Raw genomic sequence first — 24,046 nt, forward strand, 5'->3', positions numbered from 1 at the left:
CATCTTCTGACGTCATGCCTGCATACACTTGTAGGCGTTTTCCTGTGAGATGTGGGCTGAGACAGACTGACCAGTCATCTTTGTCCCAATTCTGACTTTGAGCAAATGTTTAATATCTCTCCAGGAAAGCATCCATGTCCTCTTGATGTTCATCAAACTTAGGTCAGCTGGCCCTGACTCCCTTATTCTTAGGTCCTTCGACCTTTGGTTGGACGAATTGTGCAATCTCAATTTGTGCTCTTATTCTCCCTATATCTGGTCTCTCCTCTCACTCTTCTTTTTCAATTTGTATTCTTATTTTTCTTTCTTTCAGTTTTTTCTTTCAATCTTTCCTCTTTCTCAATTTGTCTTTTGTGTTGCCGTTCTTCTCTCTTGAGATCTTGTTGTTGTATTACAAACTCTCGTAGTTCACTGTCTTTTAACCCAATTTCTATCAATTTATCAAATGTTGACATGGTTCTGTAGCGTGCTTGTAATACTACTAGAGTTGTGCATAGATAGCTCTCCTTTTCTTCCACTGGTGTTTATGTTTTCTTTTATCACTGTATAATCCTGTCGCAGATGCTAAATTGTCAGGTTTTGTTTTTGTGGATTCTTCTACAGTAGGTGTCTGTAACATGTCAACAGTAAAGGAAATTATGAATGAATAGAATGCACTACACTTGTTTCAATTCAACATATATATATTCAGAAACAAAATACATACAAATATATCAGCATGGTCATACACCTTCTCATGATCACAGCTTTTATTCGACCTTCTGATCGTTTATGTTCTGCTGGCCAACTTTTTATATCTCTTCTCTCAGTGTTAGTTCACTACCACACCTTCATGAATAGTTCCTACGTGCCACTCTATACTCTTGACACCAAGGAGTCCCACATGCAAAAAATAATCATAAATTAGAAAACAACACAATAAATTAAAAAAAAATAATCTTGTATATCGTGACAGTAGCCATGTATTGCTTTTGGATTTGACATGACAGGTGCAACCTTAGCATTACTACTGGCAACAATTACTTCTACTTAGTTTACCATCCCAATGAACATTCCAGCATGTAGCTAGGTCACTGATCATCCATAATTGTAGAACAACACTAAGACTTCATACCCCCTCTGACAGATGTTGCTTGCTTTATGAATATTCATGTGTGGTCTCTATAGCCTTACTACACACCACCAATGCTCCAAATTTTGTCTGTAGTAAGCCACTGAACATGGCTTACATACATGGAGTTACTGTAATCTCCTCTCCATCATACACATGTCTAGTCCACTTTATCTCAGGTTGATATGGCTGTCTTTGTATAACTCTCTTGCAGAATGTCAGTTCACCATTTTCAGAAGCAAAACTGATTTATAAGTTCTAGAATATGTTCATTGTAAGGATGCTGATGTCAAGCATTACCTCTCAGTTCACTTGTATTGCTATTATGCTTATTTGTTGTCCAGTGCAAAGTTACATAATAGGCTATTTGTGCTCTGCCATCTGTGGGTATTGAGACCAGATTTGATCATTATAAGATTTTTTCAGCAATCTTTTGAGAATAACCTATTAGTTTAATTTAATATAATTAAGAGCCCAATGATTAATTGATTTGGAAATTCCAGCTCTAATTTTAGCAAGATATAATGATAAAATTAGCAAAATTCTAAGAAAGATTCTAATGGACATCTCACCAATACTATCCTTTTACTGATTATATAGAATATAAAGGAGTTACCACATGGACTTTTTCTACTAATACTACTACTACATATGTGTATCATGTACTGAATATCTAAGCGTAAAGATCACACATAACATGAAATATTTAATTTTACTCCCTTTTTCCCCTACATATCTGTTTCTTATACTGAATATGCAAATGCAAAGGACATGCCATATGGAATCCTTCAACTTCTCCTGCTCTATTCCTTGCATTTGTACTGGATATCTAATACTAGTGAATCTAAAGAACTTGTTGTATGGACTCTTTCAACTTCTCTTATTAAATTCCTTGCCCTTGTAATCAATATGCAATAATAGTGAATCTAAAGAATGTCATATGGACTCTTCCAACCTCTCCTGCTACATATCTGTTGCATATACTAAGCATTTTACATGATATTATGTTACACATACATATATCAAGTATAATAAAATAATTTTCAGTTTTATAGTCAAGTAGGAATCAATATATTTGTCTGACATTACGTTACCTCCTCTCACATATATAACTATTCTTTTTCAGTGCTGCCCTCTATATTCAAACATTTTTTTGCATGCCATGAGCCTTGCACTCCCATGTACCCCACTATTATCTTGGTTCAACTGCACCTCTCATGCAAATCTTCACTTGACAACCCTCCACCAGTAGGAGTGCAACACACTCTCCTGACACATCTAACTCCCTGTATTTGTTTCTACTGAACTATCACTTCTTGTTAGGCAGTGCTATAGTCAAGATGTGTTTTGAATATGCTCTCATCATGCATTCTTCTGTTTAATATTATCATAAGATTGGAAAAATCATTGATGTCTTTTACTAGTGTTTTATTTTTTTTCAGTGATAATTTACTTTGGTTCTTCTTCTTTTTTATTTGAATTATTTTCAAAATTTTGTCATTTCATGATGAATACCAAAGCTAATGTTACTGCTTCAGATATTTTATAACCTTCTATAAGCACGATTACACAGGCTTCTGGTCGGGGGAACTCTACTGAGGAATTTTTGGCCTTAATTTGTCAGGAGATTGAACATTATCTGAGTTGACCATCTTCTCCTGATAGTACTCGACTTCCTCCTGAACCTACCAAACCTGTTCATGATGACAAAGATTTTGACAGCCTTTTTTCTTCTGACTGATTATGCCATGCAAACTGCTAGCCTTTTTCAACATGATTTCTCAGGTTTGTTCTATTTTATTCATTTCCCCAGTTTATTATAATCTTGTTCCTTCCTTATTACATGACATCCCTTCCTTCCAGTATTTTTTTTTTCACTTTCTCAGGATGTTGGGGTTTATGATGAGCATTTTATTTCTCAGTTGTGAGTGGGTGCAAGCATGCCTTGCCCTCCAAGGGCCACAGATCAGTTTGCCTTGGCTTATCATCAGGCAGATACCCCTTTCTTGATTCTCAGTGATTTGCTCCAATGCTGTACGGTCCTGTCCAAAGGGAAGGTGTATCACAAGTCTACTATTAAGTATGCTCCATCTCTGGATGGTGGGCATCCGAGAGTTGATGTTGCACCAAGTTTCTGTGACTACCTGCAGGGTAAGGTTGCATATGACTTATAGGGGAAATCCACTTCCATGCAGTGATATCCAGATGTCCATGACGTGCTCCAGTGATGTACAATCCTGTCCAAGGAGATGATGTTACTTTGGAATTTATCTGTCACATTGTAGTTCATGCTTTCAGTTGGGATCTCTCATCCTAATATCACATGGATGTCAGTTCCAGGTGACACCTCTTTTCACATTGCACAAAGAGTATACATAGTACAAAAGTGGTGTGGTCTTTCACGTACAATTCTCTATTAAGAGAGTCATCACTATAAGGTGTTATTTGAACACTTTCAAAGGGGGCTTATTTTTATCCCTCACACTGGTCCCTCAGCTTCTTGAATGTGGGATTCTAGCTATATATGTGAGCAGAATTGATGTACCATATCGGATGGTATAATTTTCTTATATTACTGATAGGTACTTGCCTCCTCTCACACTTCCAACCCTTCCTCCCTGCTAAAAACTAGTGCTTCCTTTTCTGCCTAAATTTGAAGTGAGAGGTGAGAGTTCAGTGGAATCAAATAGAGGGAGTCAGATGCGTGGGGAAAATATGTCGCTCTTCTATTGGTAGATGGTTGTTGCAGGATGATTTGCATGGGGGAGACAGTTGAACTACGATAATTGTGGGGTACATGGAGGTGCAAGGCTTGTGGCATCCAAAAAAATGTTTGTATATAGAGGGCACCACTGAACAATAATAGCTATATAAGTGAAATGAGGTAAGTATCTATCGGAAATATATTTTCATTATAGGAAAATTATAACTTTAATGCTACAAAAAGTATTGAAATAGGAAAGTCAAAACTACAAAAATTGAGTTACTTAACATTTTAAGAAATTTATCCCAACTTTGACATATCACTATCATTATGTAGGTAATGTATATATCGATCCCTACTTGCTTTATGCAGTTAAAGTTTTTATCACTCTTTTTAACTATAGCTAACTAGGTTACGTATATATTGATTCCTATTTGTCTTTATAAAATAATTTTTTTTTATTATACTTGTTTGTTTCCTTTTTATTAGCTATATTTTTGTGTGACAGCAATACCAAGCATGGGGGGTGTGTATACCCAATTTGATTTTATTACTCATCAGGATCTGTCATTAACTTACTTGTACACTTTATGTTAAACATAGTATATACTACATATTATAGCATATACTACATTGTAATGTGTAAAACATTTTTATTGTAATTAAGAGATTAAAGATGCCTAGATTTTTTATCTAAATAAACATTGAATTATCCACTGTTAATTTCTTAAATTTCTCTAATTCCAACTTCTTTATGTTTAGTTAATGCTATATATAGTATTTTAAAAAACAAGTTTCCTTAATTCTAACCAGCCACTTTAATGTAGGGCATCTATCTTCTTCCCAGCTTTAATATGAAAACCCTTGGACTTCAAAACTGTAGACTTATGGAGGTTGAAAATGACAACTGACATATACTTTGATTGGAAACAAAAGTTTCATAAAACAAACAATAATCAAACGATAACAGAAATATATTCAAGTGTCAATTTAGTAGTGTAGTAACTCAGAAGGACTATCAACCCCTGCAGAAATATCTGGACTCAGTTTTTAAACTTCTAGCTTTACTTGCTGTTTACTGCTAAAATTTCAAATTTCAAGCAAAATAAGAAATTGCACAAAGGAAGAGTAGTACACAGGAGAAATAAAGGCTTAGAAAAGTGCTGCAGTAAATAAACAAAGGTTGGAGTAATGTTAAAGTGAGGTAACAGAGGTTTAGAAACTGACTATAAGGTTAAAAAAAAAGGTTGGGAATGGAAGTTTGAGAGAATGTTATAGTGAGGTACTGAAGGTTTGAGAAGTAATAGTGAGGTAACAAAGTATTAGGGAAAATGTTACTTTGATGTAACAGAGGTTCAAAAATGGTATAGAGATGTAGTAGTAAGTTTACAGTGATTTAATGAAGTATTATTTTGAGATTACAGAAAATTAGAACAGTGAATAGCTACAATGAGGCTACACAGATTTGGAAAAGTGAAATGTTACAATGAGGTTAAAAAGATTTGGGGAGGTGTGATGTAATTCTTTTTCACAAAAAACGTTTTTGATAATATACAGCGAGCTTCTGTTGCTATCAGTATTTACTATAAAAATATCATTAACACGTAGTTTATGTCATTTTTTCTTTAGAGTCATTCTTGTGAAGTCCATACTAAACATATCCACAAACACATATCAGGGATGAATCTCAATCTATGGCCAAAAGAGACATCTTGACTGAGAACTCTATGGAATAGCTGCAATAGTCAGTTTTTCATCATGTCTTATTACAAGACACCATATGTTTATCAACATGTTCAACCATCTAGTACCCGTGACACCTATGTAGATGAGACTTATGATCGTGGTTATCATGTCTATTCAGGCGACACCACCCGTACAGGATGGAGCACTTTTAGTGACAGTGAGTATCACAGAGGAGAAACCTTGCCACTTCGATCAGTTCCAACACCAGGACCTGCTGCTCCTGTTGACAGCCGCTACCGAGCCATGCCACCTGTCAGGCAGCAGAAACCCAGGATTGGCAACTTAGGTAAAAAAATTTTTAATGAAAGGAATTAATGATGCTATAGAAATGGCTTTGATAAAAAAATCTGATCTGACTATCTGAATAAGTTGTGTCTATGTGTTCATACCTACACATAATTAACACCACGTATACTGTATTAATCTGTATAGTTAGAACTCAGATTATTTGTAAGTGATAACATAAAATATCAATAACTTAAAGAAGTACAGTAGTATATAACATTATGAGAGAACAAAAGTCAAGATAAAGTGCTTTGAGTCTTTAAAGAATTGAATTCTTAGCCATAGTGTGAAAAATATAATAAATACAGTATTTTCAAGAAGAAAAAGTATTTTCTCCAGTGTAAATGTAGTTTCTTTTTGTTTGTTTTTCTCACCTGGACAGTCAAATGATAATTGTAAAAGCAAGGTATGTGCATTGATAGTAAATAAAAACATTGATGTCAACCAGTTATGAAACAGTTATATTGATCTAACACCTCTAATAAAACTTCTTTTCTCTTTTTAACTTTAATCCCATTTTGAATTATTAAAACTATATGTGTCATATATGAATGGCAGACTTGAAATGTGGTTTGCTTGCTGGTAAAAAGTCATGAAGACTTGAATTATTGTTTGTTATTAAGGTTTGCCAACTTTAATCATTATTTTTGGATACAGTATCTCACATAATAGCTTTTGTCATTCAATGTTACCATCTATATGCAAAATTGTTTTGCTTGCCACTAGTCTTTAAAATCATATTTACTCCATGATCAATGTGGTTTACAGTGTCTTCATAGCCAAATCATCATGCCACAACCCTCCACCAATAGGAGTGTGACACTCTCCAGTATCAGGTTACTCCATCTGTTTGATTTCATCTAACAATTACATTTTGTTAGGCAGTCATTGAGTTCAGACATTCTAAATTTTCATGCAAATTTATGCGATAGTTTATTACCAAGTTAACTTACCTTGTTTCTTTTTTCTTTGGTTTGACATTTTTCCAAACCTTTTGATTGGATTCATAACTTGTTCACAGTTGAATATGGCTTCCAAATTTTGTGTCATGACTTTTGCTACTGTAACTACTACTTCAAACATTGTGACACAGGCTTCAGGTACGGAGGTCTTGACTGAAGAGTCTCGGTTTTCGTTTGTCCAGAGATTGAACTTTACGTGGGTCATCTCTCTTGTCCCAACCCTACCCAGGCACTTCCAATGCCAGTGGAACCCGTTCATGATGATGAGGATTTTAACAGCCTGTTTCCTCCACTCTCTGCCATGCAAGCCTGTGCCTCTCCTGATGAATCAGTCTGGCCTTCCTCAGCCTTCTTGGATTTGATATTTCAGGTGTGTTACTTTTTATCTGTTTCCCCAGTTTTATGTTCTACCTTCCCCTGTTACATGCCACCACATCGACTGAGTACCTTGTTTTTCTTCCTCCAAATTTCAAGGTCAATGCTGATCATTTCCTGTCTCAATTGAGGTCAGTGGCCAACATGTTCAGACTCCCAGAGGCTTCAGATGATTATGATTTGGCTAACCATCAGGCTGATTTTCCGTTTCTGGACTTTCAGCAGCTTGTAGTTTTTTTTTTTTTTGCTTGTATGGAGGACTATCCCTGAGAGTACTGTGAGCTTCTCCCAGGCCCAATTTCCCACCTTCATCTTACTCTTACATCTCTCCTTCAGTACCTTTTATCCATCCAGCTTCTTTTTGAGGCTATCCATCACTCCCTTGAAAGGTTTTCAGAGGATACTCATGCCCTAATTTCCTCTATATTGGCATGATTGTCCTCCTTTACCCTATCTATTTGCATGTAGTTTTTTTGCTGTTGGGTTCTCCTGGGGGGAATGCTCTCTTGTCTCAGGTGTGCCTGCCATCCATATATGTGTGTGCAACCTTTGAGTGTTTTTTTTCTGTATGGATTTCTTTTTCAACATATCTGACTCTTTAGTGCATGTTTCATTGGCAGGTAATCCATATACTTCAGCTTCTGTGTGGTTCTATCTGTTGCGTGGGTGACACATACACCCTATGCACTCCAACTTCTTGTGTTTGGTCCTGGGGTGATGTTTTGTGAGGGGGAAGCATCACAATTCCATGCTCCACCTTCTATTTTTACATGGATGTTGTGACTCCATAATGTGGGGCATCTTCTCTATGCACTTCACCCTGTGAGGTTGTGTGCAGTATTTGATATTGTACAAGGTATTTACTCTGCTACTCCAAGTACTCCACCTTTGCAGGGTTGGGCCCAGAAGGATGTTCCATGGTGTAGTGAAGTGCGGGCTGATTTGCTTTGGGTGAATGCTAAGCCCATCAATCTCGATGTATGCCTATGGGCAATAACACTTTTGAGAGGGGGTGTTCCACATGACTGCTTTTAGGTTTTTCTCATGGTGTATTACTTCATAAATATGCCCTTTCCAGACTGTACTGACTCGTGAACTATCATGAGTAAAGCAGAAGGGAATAGTGCCACTCTCTTCCATCCCTGTGATTGAATATATCAGGGTGGTCTTCTTTTCAAAATAGGGACTTCGTGGTCACCCATTGTATTGTTTGTAGTGTCGGTGTTCTTCTGGACTCTCCAACATGTTTCCTCTTTCTTCTAGTGGAGAAAAGGAGTTCTTACCACATTCCAGTTCTTAGCTGCTGGAGTGATGGACCATGGAGGCTGCCTTCTGAATGTTCTTAATTCCATTGAGTTGAGAGTAGGCAGTGGTATTTTATAGGTGTAGATGGCAGGGATGGGACAAATATTGGAGATCGGTAGTCGAATGCAAATACTAATATTTCATATTTTTATGAATACGAAAATGAATACAAGAAAAATGCAAGTGTTTGAACACAAATACCTCAGAATATATCAATGAATATTTTGTCAGGTAATATGCAATAATGATAAAACAGCAGACAATAAGACTTAAATTCTTTTATTTTATGAAACAAATTTTTTAGAAATTAAAATGAACAAAATATGAACAAATAATAACATTACAATATTTGTATTTTTATAAATGCAATAACAAAGTTTTAGAACAAAAAATATATTTTTAAAGGAGACTTATAGATATTTTAACTGTCCATTGTTCTTTATGAATATCAGTTTCTCAAGTGACTTGTGAGGCAGTAGTGATCAGGTCTGAGGGTTTTGCCTCTAATGCTAAATAAACACTTAACAGAGGCAAAGGAAGCTGGAACATTCAGATAGCATTTGGCTAGTAGAGATAGGGTAGAAAAGTTTTTTCATAGATCTTTTAATAACCTAGAGGGTTTTCTTTTTCAGGAACACAAGGATCATGAAGGTAGGTGTTGAATAAGATTACCCCATGTCTGGTAGATGGCGTAGATCCTCCACCTGAATCATACACTATATCGTGTATAGATCTGCAAGAGTGCAGTTCATACTTCCAGTTTGGATCCTTCATCCTACTATTAACTGAATGCCAGTTTTCAGAGACTGGATTTGGATTGAGCTGGACCAACCAGTATTAATCCTCACACATCTGTTGGTAGGGGTTCCTTGTCCTACCATGGTCACATGATTCTGCTCCTTGGACTACAACTCTGTGCAGTAGAGTCATGAAGGCTGATGTTGTGCAGGGCAGATGTAGTCCTCCCATGCACTCAACCTCTGTGTGGCTGTTGTTGGTTGTGGATTTGCACACATACCCAATGTAGTCAGATGGTGCGAAATTTCTCCATTCTGTCTGTTAAACTTGAGGTGAAGACAATGTGGACCATCCTCTTACCACAGGTTGGATGATATGTACTTGATCTGGTTTTGATCCGGGTATGATTTTACACCATGAGGCACATCTTTTGTAGCTTTCTCATCATTATTTCTGTGGTTGGGGAGCCTGCATGCATTCATCTCCAGAGTTATGCTTTCTGGAGATTTCTGTGGGACATAGGGCTGGACCAACTGCCTTTTATATCTGATAAGAGATGTGCCCCCCTCATGATTTCTGCCCAATTATGTAACACTTAAAAATAAACTGGGCAAAGAATATACCTGGTATAGAAGTGGTGAGGACTTCCACAGATCTTCATCCAATGGAGGTCACTCTCCATGGGTGTTCTTCAGATGGTTTCAAAGGAGGCTCATCTGTATCTTTTACACTGGTCCTTTTACCTTTTCAATGTGGGATTCTAGCTATGATGTGAGGGGAGGTTAGGTACTTTATCAGAAGTTATTATTTTCCTATACTGAAAATATATATCTGATAGGCACTTACCTTCTCTTACACATCCCACCCTTTTTCCCTACTACCAGTGCTTATTATCTACCTAATTTTGAAGTAACTGTTAGGCAAAATCAAACAGAGAGAGCAACCGGCATTAGGAGAGTGTGTCACACTTCTATTGGTAGAGAGTTGTCACATGATAATTTACATGCGAAGACAATAAATCATGTTGATCATGAGGCAGATGGGAGTTTCAAGCCTTGTGGTGAGTGAAAAAGTTTTGCATAGAGAGAGTGGTACTGAATGAGAAAAGCTATTATGTGAGGAAAGATAAGTACTATTGGAAATATATTTTCAGTGTAAGAAAATAATAACTTTTGATAGGAAGATGATTAGCAGTCTTGAATCATTGTTTGTTGATAGGAAGTTCTGAAGATTTCAGTCATTACTTGTTCACTGATGAGAAAATTTGCAGACTTGAAACATTCTTTGTTGATAAGAAAATCTGCAATAGTTGAATCTTTGTTTGTTAGTAGAATGATTTTCAAACTTGTAACATTGCTTGTTTGTTGATAAGAGATTCTTTACACTTGTATCAATGTTTATTTGTTGATTGGAGGTCTACAGGTTTTAAAAATGTTACTTCTCTGCATCACTAAGAGCTATTACCTCATGCACAACATTAGCCCCAACAAGCTCAACACATTAAAGAGAACTTATGGGTTCCTAGGAACTAACAAATGAAATATATGTGCTGAGTGTCAAAAACATCTTTTATAATACTACATTACAAATTACTATGGCAAGTTTATTAGAACCAATAATAATAATAAGTATCTCTAAGTTACATGGTATAGTACTATGAGGACAACTGCCTTTCTTCTGAAACAAATACCTACTTCTTAACACAGATAACTTAAAATCATAAATAATATTCAACGTTAAACTGGAACACAATTAAAAACATTTTATTTAGGCCTATCTATGGCCTTCAAAAAGTTGATGAATCTACATGTTTTGAAGTTACAATGTCATCCTCAGGAGTGAATTACAAGACAATTGCCAAAGTATTTATAGCATACTAGTAGGTCATTGACCTGTATGTTATTTTTTGTGCATTCACACTAAACCATTCAAGAGAGATCAATCCACATTATTGCAGAAATATTTGCCATACCTTCATCTCTATTTAATACTACATGATCTTTTTTGTGTTTTATTATTTCTAATGATTCATGAATATTATTACCTATTACACTTTTAGGTTGAGCTAATATTACAGTTTATTCCCATAATATTGTGTGTTGTGTTTCTTGTACATGTTCTGCTATGGATGAATTTTCAGTTTTTTAATATTTTTTTTTTACATATCCCTTATGCTCATTTAAGCGGTATTTTAAATTATGTTTTGTCTGACCAATGTAAATACTTCCACATTCACATTCTATTTTATATATATTCCAGTTTTTCAGTTAAATGTATTTCATCTTTCGTAGTACCTAAGATTTGATTCATCTTATTTATTGGTTTAGATATAGGGTAGAATATTTGTTGTTTTTTGAACACTTTAAATAAACTAGTAGTTAAACCTGGAACATATGGTAAGATTAAGCCTTCCTTTCTAATTTTTTCATAACTAGATTTTAAAGTACTAACTTGATCAATTATTATAGTATTGGTGAATTTCTTAATTGCTCTATCTATAAGATCTGGGTTAAAACCTCTTTCGACTGCTATATATTTAATTAATAACAATTCGTTTTTTAAATCATTTTGGTTAGTACATATCTTCAAAGCTCGGTTAACATAATTATAAAACAGAGACATTTTTTGTGACTTAGTATGACATGATTCTTGGTGTGGGGGCATAAGAACAGAAAAAGGTTTCCAGTAAACTGATGTTTCTAAATTACCTTGTACATTCCTTTTCACCAATACATCTAGAAAGGGCAAAGTTTTTCAAAACTTTTCAAATTTAAATTTTTATGTGATTGAGTTTATTAAACCCAACATGAATTCAGAATTTAATGTGAATATTTTTAAAGTTGATGTGAGGGAAGAATTTCCTCACACAAAGCAAATTAATGACATTTCTGCGGGAAGTTATTTTTTTGTGGAACACGCGGTGGCCATTTTCTATCATGTGGTGAGGCCCATTATGCACCTGGGAGCCTCTGTTCTCATCCCTCCCCAATTTCATTCCTTAAGCTGATGAGTCATCTGTCTCTTTTATTCCCCCATTTAGTCATTTGCATTTCCCATTCCTGGACTCCCAGTAATCAGAGCCACCTTTGCCAGTTTGAGCAGTCAGTTCCACTCTCTGCTTTTTCCCTTTCTGAAGCTCACTTTTACCATATATGAGAATTTATTAGTACCCTTCCTCAGTACCTCTCCTTCCTTCACCTTATACAGGTAACCTTTCTTGTTCTTCTCATGACCTTTCATGGGAACTGAGATCTTTCCTTTTTGCTTCCATGGCCTGTTTCACCTCCTTTACTATTTTCCTTCTCTACTTCCTCTTTTGATGAAACCTTTAGGGAAGGGTACCCTTTTATCTCAAGTCCACCTCCCTTCCATATTTCTCTGGGACCATTGTTTTGCCACTTCTCTTCATCAAGAGGAATTTGGCAGTGTCCCTCAGTTTTTCCTCATGTTTTGATTTTTGTTATTGTCCTATCCTCGACCCACCAGTTCTGTATTTCATCCTGGTCCTTCTCCCAGTCCTATGTCCTGTACACTATATATCCTCCACTTCTTGTCCCACTTGTATGGAACATCTTCTTGCCAGTGATCACTTAGTCTTCTTCTCTCTCCTCCTTTGGTCCCATATGGTTTCCTTTCACCTCTCATCTGATCCTGCTTTCCTTTGATGTCTCAGGGGAGGGGGAGAGGTGATGTTGTGAGGATTCATAACCCTTCTGGATTTTCTCTCCCACCTTTCTGTTCTTCCCTTTGAAATCATGAACTGTCATCCAATTATAGACCTCTCTTCTCTGTATTGTTTCTTGGTCTTCACACAATATCAGGTTGTGAATTTTGCTCTCCATTGGTCATTTCAGCCCAGTTTGTGTATGCCAGATCTGTAATTCAAATGCTTTTCTCTACATCCCAATCACCCTATTCATATGAAATTTGCTCTTATTTATTTACTTGGATCACATTTACAGTTCCTTGCTTTTCTCTTTGGTATAGCATCGGTCCCCCTGCATTTACATGAGCATTATGAGGGCCTTTACTAGACTTTTCCATGTTCTGAGTCTGTGATCCATTTTATGTTAATAAAAGGCTCTTCCTCACTTGTTCTCATTCATAATCCTTCCAACTTCATTTGCCTTCTTTGTGACTCTGATTATTTGGGGTTGCCCATCAATTTTCCTGGTTCTAATTCACCTGGTAATTCCCTTCGACTCATCTCAGCTGTGCCCAACCTTCTCCAATTTGCCTACTAGACTTTTAATGTCTAGTCACCATGTTTCACACCTCACATTTCCTTTCTATACTTGAGGTGCTTTCTCCTTTGGGGACCATGGCTCCTCTGGAATCTCTCCTTTCACTTCACTGAACACATATCCATCCCTTCTGATCCAACCTCATACATCACTCTTTCATCGGGAAGTGACAACCCTTCCCCCTTCTTCATGTAGGATTTGTCTGGTCCATTGCTCTTCGAACTTACCATACAGTTGTGTACCTTCCTATTGTCCCACTCTGTCACCCTTCTTTATCTTCTGGGTACCACAGTAGAGAATGTACTTATCATCATTGGTCTCCCCATCACCTTTTCCCCTTTAACCACCCTGCTTTATAACATATTCCCTTCTCTTCTACCATTGTTTGTCTTTCTCTTCTGTTAGGGGCTATCAGGTGACATTTATACCACCTTCTGCCTATTTTAATGCCACTGGATAATTTTTTCACTAGTCTTACCTACCCCTTTCTATTCTTTCATATTCACAGACCCCACCATCCTTTTCTTTGCCTGAGTAGAGTCTCACTGTGGTTCTCTATGCTCTTATCCAGTACCTTCTCAAACCTCCAACAACTTGTTTGATGTATCATCTCTTCTTGAGCACATATGTTCTTCTCCCCCTTGCCTATGGTCACCACTGTTCAGATGTCTATGCCACAGTTTTCTTTCAAATACTCTTAAACTGCACATACCATCTCCTTTATTCAGGTCTGTCTATTTTTCTCTGTACTTGTGTAACGTGGTTCAGTGGTCACACTTTTCTCTCATACCTCTTCTTATTATATCACTTCTGTATGGTTGTTTAATACCAGACAGGCTACTGTATTCTGTCCAGGCCATTCATTGTTTGTCACACTCTTCCTCCATTAGAGGTTCCAATCACCATCCTTTTCATTCCCTGGGTCCCTTCCCATACCTGGGTTCTCTCTCCTTCCACCCTATAGCATGGACCTGTCTGACCATCAATCTGGTCTTAACCTCTTTGGGGTTGGATGAACATAAGCTTATCTTTTCTTATCATAATCATCATCTCCCACATGGACCATCATGGAAAAAGCCAGTGCCAACATAGTGTTTCTGCCTATGTCTTTGGCTAGAGCTTATCAGCTTTAGAAAATAGTGTGTGTGGTCACCAATTGCACTGTCTTCAGTAAAAGAACTTTCCAAACAGAGTGATTGATTATGTATCCAGGTACATAATTGTTGCATTGGTTCCTCCAATATCTCAGTGTGGGATTATATCTATCTGTGAGGAGGTATTTGTTTCAAAAGTTAACATTTTCCTTTTTTGATAATGTATTTCCAATAGATACACGTATCTCCATACACATTCCCACCCATCTTTCTCACTTTTCTGGTGCACATTTATTCATTGCCTCATCAAAGAATGGGGATTCACAAGTGTGAATATAGAGGGAGTCATTGTGCATGGAGGTTTTTCACACTCCTGTTGATGAAGGGTTCTACTGCATGATGATGTCATCATGCAGTGATGCAAGTTTGTGTTTTCACGTGAGATTAGATTTGAGTTTTCACAAGATTGATGGCTTGTAAATCTCTTTGGCAGAATGTGTGAACTTAAGAGGAAAGAAGCTATTTGTGTGTATAGAGGTGAGTATTTAATGGAAATGTGTAATGTAATCAGCATGTGACAATAGCCTTCCACCAGTAGTAGGGAGCGACACATCCTCCATACATAGTAGATCTCCATAAGCATTTGCACTAAAAAATAACTCCATTCTTTTCTATGGCACCATAGTAAATTGACATATTTATTGAAATTTAAAGTTTTTTCAATTTAGTGCTAGTTGCACTGCCTTTATTCCAGTATTAACTTTTGCCCATTTCATTTCATTTTGTTTCAGAATTGCTTTCAAACTACATTCCCTTTCAATTGCTGCATAACCAAAAACTGATGGGAATAATTACTTTAAAAAAAAAATAATTCTGCAGTGACAGTGATTACTATGTCCTCTTGAATTTCTCTTGATGTTGATAACCCTTCCCCTATTTTGACTGAGACCAATGGAGGTTCACTGACTGTGGAGGACACTGCTGCAGTTGTTCAATGTGTTGTGAGCTTGTTAATGCCTTCTTTGTTGCATTTCACTGTCCCTACATCAGGAATACATTTCCCTCTTTCTAAACCCAACCAAGAGGACAAGAATTCTGATCATTCTTTCCACCTCCCAGCTTTGCACTTGGCTCCTCTTTGCCTGTAAAGGACAGTGGTCCTCCTGCAAATCTCTTTGTGGATTTAATTTCTCAGGTATCTTCTTTATTTTCCATTTTGCATATATCTTCAGATTCTTCCTGTTCTTTACTGCTTGACTGTCATGCTGAGAATTATTTGTTTTTCCCTCCTTTCTCCAGACATACCTGTTGATACTGACATATTTTATTTCTGGATCAGCTTCATTCATACTCTCAAATGCATCCTCCTCCTCGATTCCAGAATTCCTTTGCTATGGCTTATGGCCATTCCTCCTTTCCATTCTTGGATTCCCAATCTTTGGAGTCCCTTTTACCTGGTTGGGGGCTAACCCCCTATCTTCAATAATTCTCTAGTTTTCAATTTTCCCATCTTCATCGTTTTCTTACCAATCTTCTTTGTTACCTATCCTTTCTCTTCATCCCCTATCTGAAGCCCTGCAGCATGATCCTGATAGTTTTTCTGGAGATCTATGGTCAGTGCATTTCAATACCATGGTCATGGTTTCATCTTGTTATCTATCCATGATTACATGGTTCCTTCTTTGTTGGAACCTCCTAGGATGTGGGTGTGTGTGCTTAACACCTTAGAGACTCAGGCCAGTGCTGCTCAACTAGTTCTCCATTTCCTCCTTGGTTTCTCGACTCTCCCAATCTCACAAATCCACTCAGTCCTTGATGCCATGAACCCAGAACTTTTCTCTTTCTTCCAGTTTCTCATCACTTTACTTTTTCTCACCATTTCTCTTCTAGTCAAGTTGGCTGTTGCATGTCACATTGGTGACTATTTTGCTTTGTACCTAGTTGGCTCAGAACCCCATGGGAATACATTTTTTTTCTGTTTGCAGACTTCTTGGCCCAATTTGCAGCTGACTGGCAGGACATTAAAGTTTTTGTATATGGCCTTTTTCTTCAATTCCGGCATGGCCTGGTGGTTAGAGTACTCAACTCGTGATCTGAGGGTAAAGGGTTTGATTTCCCATCACACTAAACATGCTTACCCTTTCAGCTATGGAATTATTATAATGTGATGGTCAATCCCACTATTCATTGGTAAAAAAGTAGCCCAAGAGTTGGTGGTGGGTGGTGTATCATTGCTAACTTAGGGATGGCTAGTGTAAATAGCCCTTGTGTAGTGTGAAATTCAAAATAAACTAAAAACAAACTCATAACTTCCAATCTCCTCCTTCTTTGTCTTCTTTTTGTATTTCTTTTCCTCCTCCTTCTGATCCTTAATGTCTTCTGCATTTCTGTGGTTGTGGTATCAGATCTTTTGAACAAGAGAGCCATTGAAAGGGTCCTTTACCCCTTCTTAGGATTTTTTTCATCAACTATTCTTCTCTCAACCACTATTTAATGGTTCCTTGGTTCATGTGAAGGGGGTTTCTTCCTCTTCATTGGTCATTTTCCTCTTGATTATGGATGACCAAGGCCAATCTCGTGGATGCTTTTCTACATAGTCTGATTGCCTTGCCCTCCTGACAATTTCTTTGATTCATTCTCTCACGTAAGGTGTTCCAGTTTTGAGTTCTCTTCAGCATCATCTTTGGCTCCTTATGTATTCATCTGAGTCATGAGGGCAGTCTTGGACTTTGTTTCCATTATTACATGGACTAGTGGCTCTTCCTTGCCTCTTCTCCAGAGGCCACTTTCTAGGCCCAATCATTTCTCCTCGAAGAAGCTGCTTCTCTGGGTTGGCTGGTCTAACCTTCAAATTGTTTCTCACTCTAACCCAGTACTTGGTCTACCTTGGAGTCTTCTTCAATTTTTAACTCGATTAGGCTCAGCCTTTCCCCATTTGTCTGTGAGACATGGAGCATCTAAACTCTTAACTTTCCTATACTTCCTGTATGAGAAATTCTCTTTTTTTGGGGACTCTCACATCTTGTCCCTTTAGGCCATGCTGAATGTGTCTTTTTCATTGGATTTTAACCCTATGGTTACAGGCACCCCTGTTCTGCACGTCACAAGATTTTACTTTGTTGCATTAAAAATTCAATTAAACAATCTTATGATCATTGTATGTCAATGAAATTAACATTAAAATTTACATTATAATTCAAAGTTTTATATTATCTAAGTTTAACTCATTTATTTAAAAAGAAATCTTAAAGAAAAATTTTAAACTTCAGCTAGATGCAAAAGTTCATAAAAGCTTAACTTCTGGACTTTGTAGCTTGAATACTTCTTGAAGTATGCTAATCTTCCATGTATAGGTAGAATCTAGGTTAATTGCCCTGTTTACACATTCTTGTTTTAAGCTTCTTAGGGCACATTCAGAGAAAATAATATAAATTTCTTTGAACTCTTGACAGATGCCATGACCACTTTCTACATATAAAAGTTGCAATTTCTCAGCCAATTATACTTAGTTGAGCTAGATGTTTATAACCAATAGAAATACCACATCTTAAAATAAAATCTCCCAATAGTTATTTTGAAATTGAAGAATTCTATAGAGAATTTTCAAATCTCTCTTAGCATTGTTGGTACTTTTGTCCTCACTAGCATTTTAGCATTGTTTCTCACCTATAAATATGTTTGTTAGATAGACAGTTAAATTGTATGTAGGTTTTAGTTTTATATTTTATTTAATAATGTGTTATTTATGTGTTAAAATGTATATTAGAAAGGTTTAATTTTTTTTTAAATGTAAATCAGACTGCCTCAGTTCATCAGGCTTAGTGTAGCCAGTGAATGTCCCAACATTCTGACGAAGGTTAAAGTGTGTCTGCCAAGGATACCCTGATATTGCCTGAGAATGCCCATTCACATGTGTTGTGATAAGTAATAATGCTAAAGGACAGGAAAGGAATATAAAACATGAAAAAAACTATATGGGAAAAAGTAAAAACTTATAATTAAGAATATAACAGAAAAAATATTTTTTAAGATTATTCAACGAAAAATTAAAAGGTATATAAATTTTTTGTATTTTTTATTTTGAACAATTCATTGCACAATACATTGATGATAATACTCAAAATATTCAGAGTCTGAGTGCAAATAACTACAATAAAAAATAACTTGTTAGTTAAAATATTAGATCATCAAGAAATTATTATTGCATTTTGGAACACTTTAATTAACCACCCCCCAAAAAACGTACATCACTTATAATAGGTCAACAAACTGCCTAAATGTCACATTAGTGTAGCCTATATAATGTGTATAGTTTAGTATACTCTAATCCCTTATAGTGATGGCACACGATGAGACACACATTCAGCATGTAATGCTGTTTGAATACAAGAAGGGAAACAATGCCTCTGTAGCCACAAAGCATATCAAAGAAGTTTATGGAAATGTTTTGAACATTCAAAAGTGTCAAAGATGGTTCAGCAAATTTCGTTCAGGTGACTTTAGTTTTAAAAACTGTGATGGCAGGGGCCGACATATTGGAATTGATATTGATGCTCTGAAGACACTTGTTGAGTCTAACCCAAGGCAACACAGTCGTGAAATGTCCCAGAAATTGCATGTCTCTCATGAAACAATACATAAACACCTAAAGAATATGGGAAAACTCCTTAAAGAAGGTGTGTTGGTGCCTCACAAACTCTCTGATGATCATTGTTTCCAACATGTGAAGGTTACTTCGTCTCTTCTGGCTTGTAATGCGTGCAAACCGTTTTTGGACAGAATTGTCACAGGTGATGAAAAGTGGATTCTCTATGCGAATATTAAATGCCAAAAACAATGGCTCAGTCTTAGACAAAAACCACTTCCGAACCAAAAACTTTGACTCCTTCCGCAGGAAGTGATGCTTTGCATTTGGTGGAACATCAAATAAGTAATTCATTTTGAATTCCTTAATGCACAGCGAACTGTCAATGCATAGATCTATAGTCAGGAACTGAAACATTTAAATCAAGCCCTTCATCAGAAATGCCCTTCACTCATCAGTTGGAAATGTGTTCTTCTTCTCCAGGACAATGCACGTCCACATGTGGCACAACACAATATCAAGCAATAATTAGCAATGATTCTTTCTAACTATATCTCTTTAACTAATTCTTTTTTTTCAAGATCAAGTAAGGATTTTTATTTACCGGTTATATGACATTGTTGCATCTCACGTGACTAGCTAATACCAGAAATATATGTAATCTTTCACGACATTAATATCTGTATGTAACTGCTAGGAAAAGCTTGGGTCAGTTTCATAATACATACATACAAACTCAAAATTAACGTGCTCTAGGTAGAAGTTGAACTAAATGATAGAAGGGAAAATTAATGAACAGTAAACAAAACCATAACAAAAAGTAGGATTTGCTATCTCACAATTTCCTAATCAGTTAGTACTGTTACAAAATATATTTTTATTGATAGAAGTAGTGTATGAATAACATCTATACATACATGTATTAAGCTTTTATATATGCCAGTGAAATATTCTATGGTTGACAGTCATATGCTCTTATTATGTCATGCTTATATCTTTAGCAGTGTAAGGGAGATTTCTCTAGCAGTAAAGTATGTAGTCACAAAATTAATGTTTTTTTATGGTGCATTATTAATCTGTTCTTTAATTAGGATTTTTAAGAGAGAATTTTCAATAGCTTGTTACAATTAGACTGTGTTTGATAATGCTTTAAGAACTCTTGAATCCCATGGAAAGTGAAGCTTTGCTGGAGCAAGGGCCTGTAAAGTTTGGTTCCAGCTGGGAATCAAGGAACATTCCTAATGATGAGCTGAACTTCAAGAACATTGCCAACACAGAAGAGCCTGCTGGGGAACCACCAAAAGACAGGTAAGAGTGGTTTCATCTGCATGTGGAGGAAGATATCTAGTCATTCTGGTTGTATGTTTCCTTGCATTAGATGAGTTGCATAATACATTGTAGGAATATCATACTTCAGAATTCATAGAGGTTTGAAATGTAAAGCTTTGATTTTCTGTAACTTTGGATTGAACTAAGCTATTGAATTAACCACCATTTCATGATAAACTACTAGGATCATCTTCAAAGGTGTCAAGTGCTGTTAGTCAAATATATAATAAAAGCTTATCAGTGTACAAAAACCTGTTTGAAATGTTAAGTTGTTGACAGTGTTTCTGATCAGTATATTGGACTGGAAGTTTTTCAAGAAGGAACCAAAGCCACGGTGAAGAATTTGATCAATAAAAAACTTTTGATATAATATTCACATATATTTTGTAAACTACAGATTATCCACATTTGATATATAAAGTAGCCAGTTTTCCATTTTATAACTTTATTAGTATAACTATTAAGTAGGGAACATCATATATACCCAGCTTGGTGCTGTATGGTTTATTTCTCTAACTTACATGTAGAAACCTTATTATTGTAGTAAGAATACAAGACTTGAAAAAACAAGAACATACCTGTGGAGCTAAACACATCAACATTAAATTCATTACATGGTTGCCAAGTTATGATTTATTCATTCTGGAATAATGGGAATATTTAAAGTACAGGGATCTAAAGTTTACATTAATTTCAATATATTTGAAACTAAAGGATCATTGTGTGCTGTTGTAGAGGTAAATATTAATCTGAGAGATAGGTCTGGGTGTGGTCAAATATATGGGCAGTTAGTAAGTTTTACTACCTTGCAGTTTGTTTGTCATTGAAAACTATATTGGGTTTTTTAATGTCAAGGTAAATGTGAAAAGCAAAAGTGAATGATCACATATTTTTTCCTTTCTCTGTTCCCTGCTTTATATATTCTTTCCTTTGTCTGCTCCTATTGTCTTCTCTCTTCTTTTTCATATGCTCATTTGTCTTCTGTTTCCTTTGTCTGTTCCCTCCTTTTTCTGTTTCTCTTTTACCTGTTATTTTTTTGTCTATTCTATCCTTTGCTCTATTTTATTTATTGGAACACTAAAACAATATGAAATACATGTGGTTGAAGGTGAGGAGAGATTTTTGTTTATACAGCATCTTTATTTTTTAACTCTGCCATTTCAAAAGCTGTGATTGAAGCTGTCCAGTTTTACATCTAGATCTAACCCTGTTGGGTTTCAAGCATTCAATGATGTATCATTACTAAACTGAAACTTCACTAAACAAGAAATCCAACACCTAAAGCCAGGTGTAACTTCTGTGAGGTTACTGCTTATGTAGATGAGGGTATGGGTGTGATATTGTTTACCTGGATTTTCAGAAAGCATTTGATAAGATGCCATGTTAAAGTATTGTTAAAAAGTGATTTCTGTAGGTGTGTGGTATAAGTTGGCTCATTGGATAGCAAATTGGCTAGATGGAAGAAAGCAGAGTTTTGTTATAAATGGAACACAGTCAAAGTGGATTAATGTCACAAGTGGGGTACCTCAAGGCTCAGTGTTAAGACTTTTGCTCTTTTTGGTTTACATAAATAGGGAAAGAAAATTGGAATTTTAACGGAAAGCAGGGATCATTGGTTATTCGTAGAATTGTGATAAGAAATATCCAAAACAAAATGTATGCTGCAGTATCACTTTACTTGTTTGTGTATTTTTTATTGCAGCATTTATTTTGTTTTGGATACTCCTTATAGCAACTTCACACATAACCAACGATTCCTACTTTTTGTTAAAATTTTATTTTATTTTCCTGTGTATATGTTCAGTTTTTATATGTCCTTGGAATGGACACAACATCTATAAACTTTCAGTATAGCCATATCCCTGATAGCTATAACTTTTACAAGAATTAAAACCACAATCACAAATTTATAATTTTTAATCCTTACTTTGACCTACAGATAAATGTATAAAGCTGCCAAAGTAGGGATTAAATTTGATAAATTTGTGGTTGTGGTTTGAATTCTTGTTTTCATTTCTTTTTGTTGCAAGATCCCTACTTTATTTTAAAATTCATAATTTTTAAAACTCTTGTTTCTTTACTTCTTATCTTATACCTGTATAAAATATATACTTTAGCTTTAGAAACTGTTACGTGTCTATCCATCAACATGTATCACCATCTGTTGGGTTGAAAAGATATTTAACTACTATTAAGTACTACCATACTTAAAATAAATGACATAGATGAAGGAGTGGTCAACAGATTGTTTAACTTTGCTAATAACATTAAAGCTTTGTTGGCTGTGGGGAGAATGCTACTGCTTTACAAAAGGAATTAGATTATTTGGTGAGTTGAGTGAATAAATGGCAGATGGCTTTTAATCATAATAAATGCAAGGTAATGCATGTGGGATATCACAATTTGAAATATGAGTATAATTTTTATAGAAATAACAGTGTTATGGAAGAAAAAGGATCTTGGTGTTCTGATTGATCAGACTTTTAAGCCATCCAAGCAATGTGCTGTTGCCAGTGGCTGGGCAAATAGGATCTTAGGTTGTATCTACTGAAATATTTAATATAATTCTAAAGACATTGTATTGGTTAAGCCACATCTTGACTAATGTTTTCAGTCTTGGGATTCTTACCTCAGAAATTATATTGAATTGTCGAAAAGGGTTAAGAGTAGGGCTACAAGAATGATACCTGGGATGAAAAGGTTGTCATACAAGGGTAGGTTAAGATTTCTGAACCTTTCTCATGACAAAAAAAAAGTTAAAAAAGATCTGATTGAGGTGTTTAAGGTTGTTAAGGGAATTAATGGGTGGAAGCATCATCTTATTTTCTCATATTTAATGGTGAGAAACGAGGACACAAATAAAAATATTTAGCTGAGTAGGAGTCATTTTTAGCCATGACAGCTTTCTTTTTCTAACAGGGTGGTTGGCTTCTAAAATGGTTTGCCTTCAAATGTGGTGAATGCAGTTAAATTAATGGAATTTAAGGGAAGACTTGATAAATGTTTGAATGATAAGGGTTGGCTTTGAGGTTTTCTCTTTTTTTTCCTTTTTTTAAGGATTTGGTTTAATTTAGTGGATAGGATAGCCCAGATGAAACAAAAGGTCCCTGTTGTTCTTTAATGTTATGTTATGTACATTATAACATTCCTTACTACCTACCTTGCTTTACTGAACATTACAGTTCCAGGTTGAACATGGATTTTGTTTTATTTCATAGAGAAGCTTATCCAACTGTATCAGACTGATCATTAGTCACTAGGTCTACCTTTAATAGCGACTGTATCAGACTGATCATTAGTCACCAGGTCCACCTTTAATAGCAACTGTATCAGACTTATTATTAGTCACTAGGTCTTCCTTTAATAGCGACTGTATCAGACTGATCATTAGTTACTAGGCACACCTTTAATAGCGACTGTATCAGACTTATTATTAGTCACTAGGTCTACCTTTAATAGCGACTGTATCAGACTTATTATTAGTCACTAGGTCTACCTTTAACAGCGACTGTATCAGACTTATTATTAGTCACTAGGTCTACCTTTAACAGCGACTGTATCAGACTGA

The 24,046-nt window shown here is 35.8% G+C and overlaps 1 protein-coding gene across 7 annotated transcripts in view; it reads left to right on the forward strand.

Annotated features, from left to right (window-relative positions):
* The window catches only part of LOC106463304 (equilibrative nucleoside transporter 3-like), a 120,733-nt gene that overhangs the window by 2,097 nt on the left and 94,590 nt on the right, over positions 1 to 24,046 (forward strand). For 6 of the 7 annotated variants that reach the window (XR_002611462.1, XR_002611461.1, XR_002611463.1 and 3 more), the window contains exons 2-3: positions 5,445 to 5,847; positions 20,304 to 20,457. Coding sequence is in view for 4 of the 7 variants with exons in the window: in XM_022390763.1 (XP_022246471.1) it covers positions 5,574 to 5,847; positions 20,304 to 20,457 (428 nt within the window). In the remaining 3 variants the exon portion in view is untranslated. Of the gene's footprint in view, positions 1 to 2,776; positions 2,897 to 5,444; positions 5,848 to 20,303; positions 20,458 to 24,046 lie in introns of all 7 variants that reach the window. The other variant, XM_022390764.1, reaches the window with a different exon arrangement.

Source organism: Limulus polyphemus, unplaced genomic scaffold (assembly GCF_000517525.1).
Source record: "Limulus polyphemus unplaced genomic scaffold, Limulus_polyphemus-2.1.2 Scaffold1372, whole genome shotgun sequence".
Classification (NCBI taxonomy): Eukaryota; Metazoa; Arthropoda; class Merostomata; order Xiphosura; family Limulidae; genus Limulus; species Limulus polyphemus.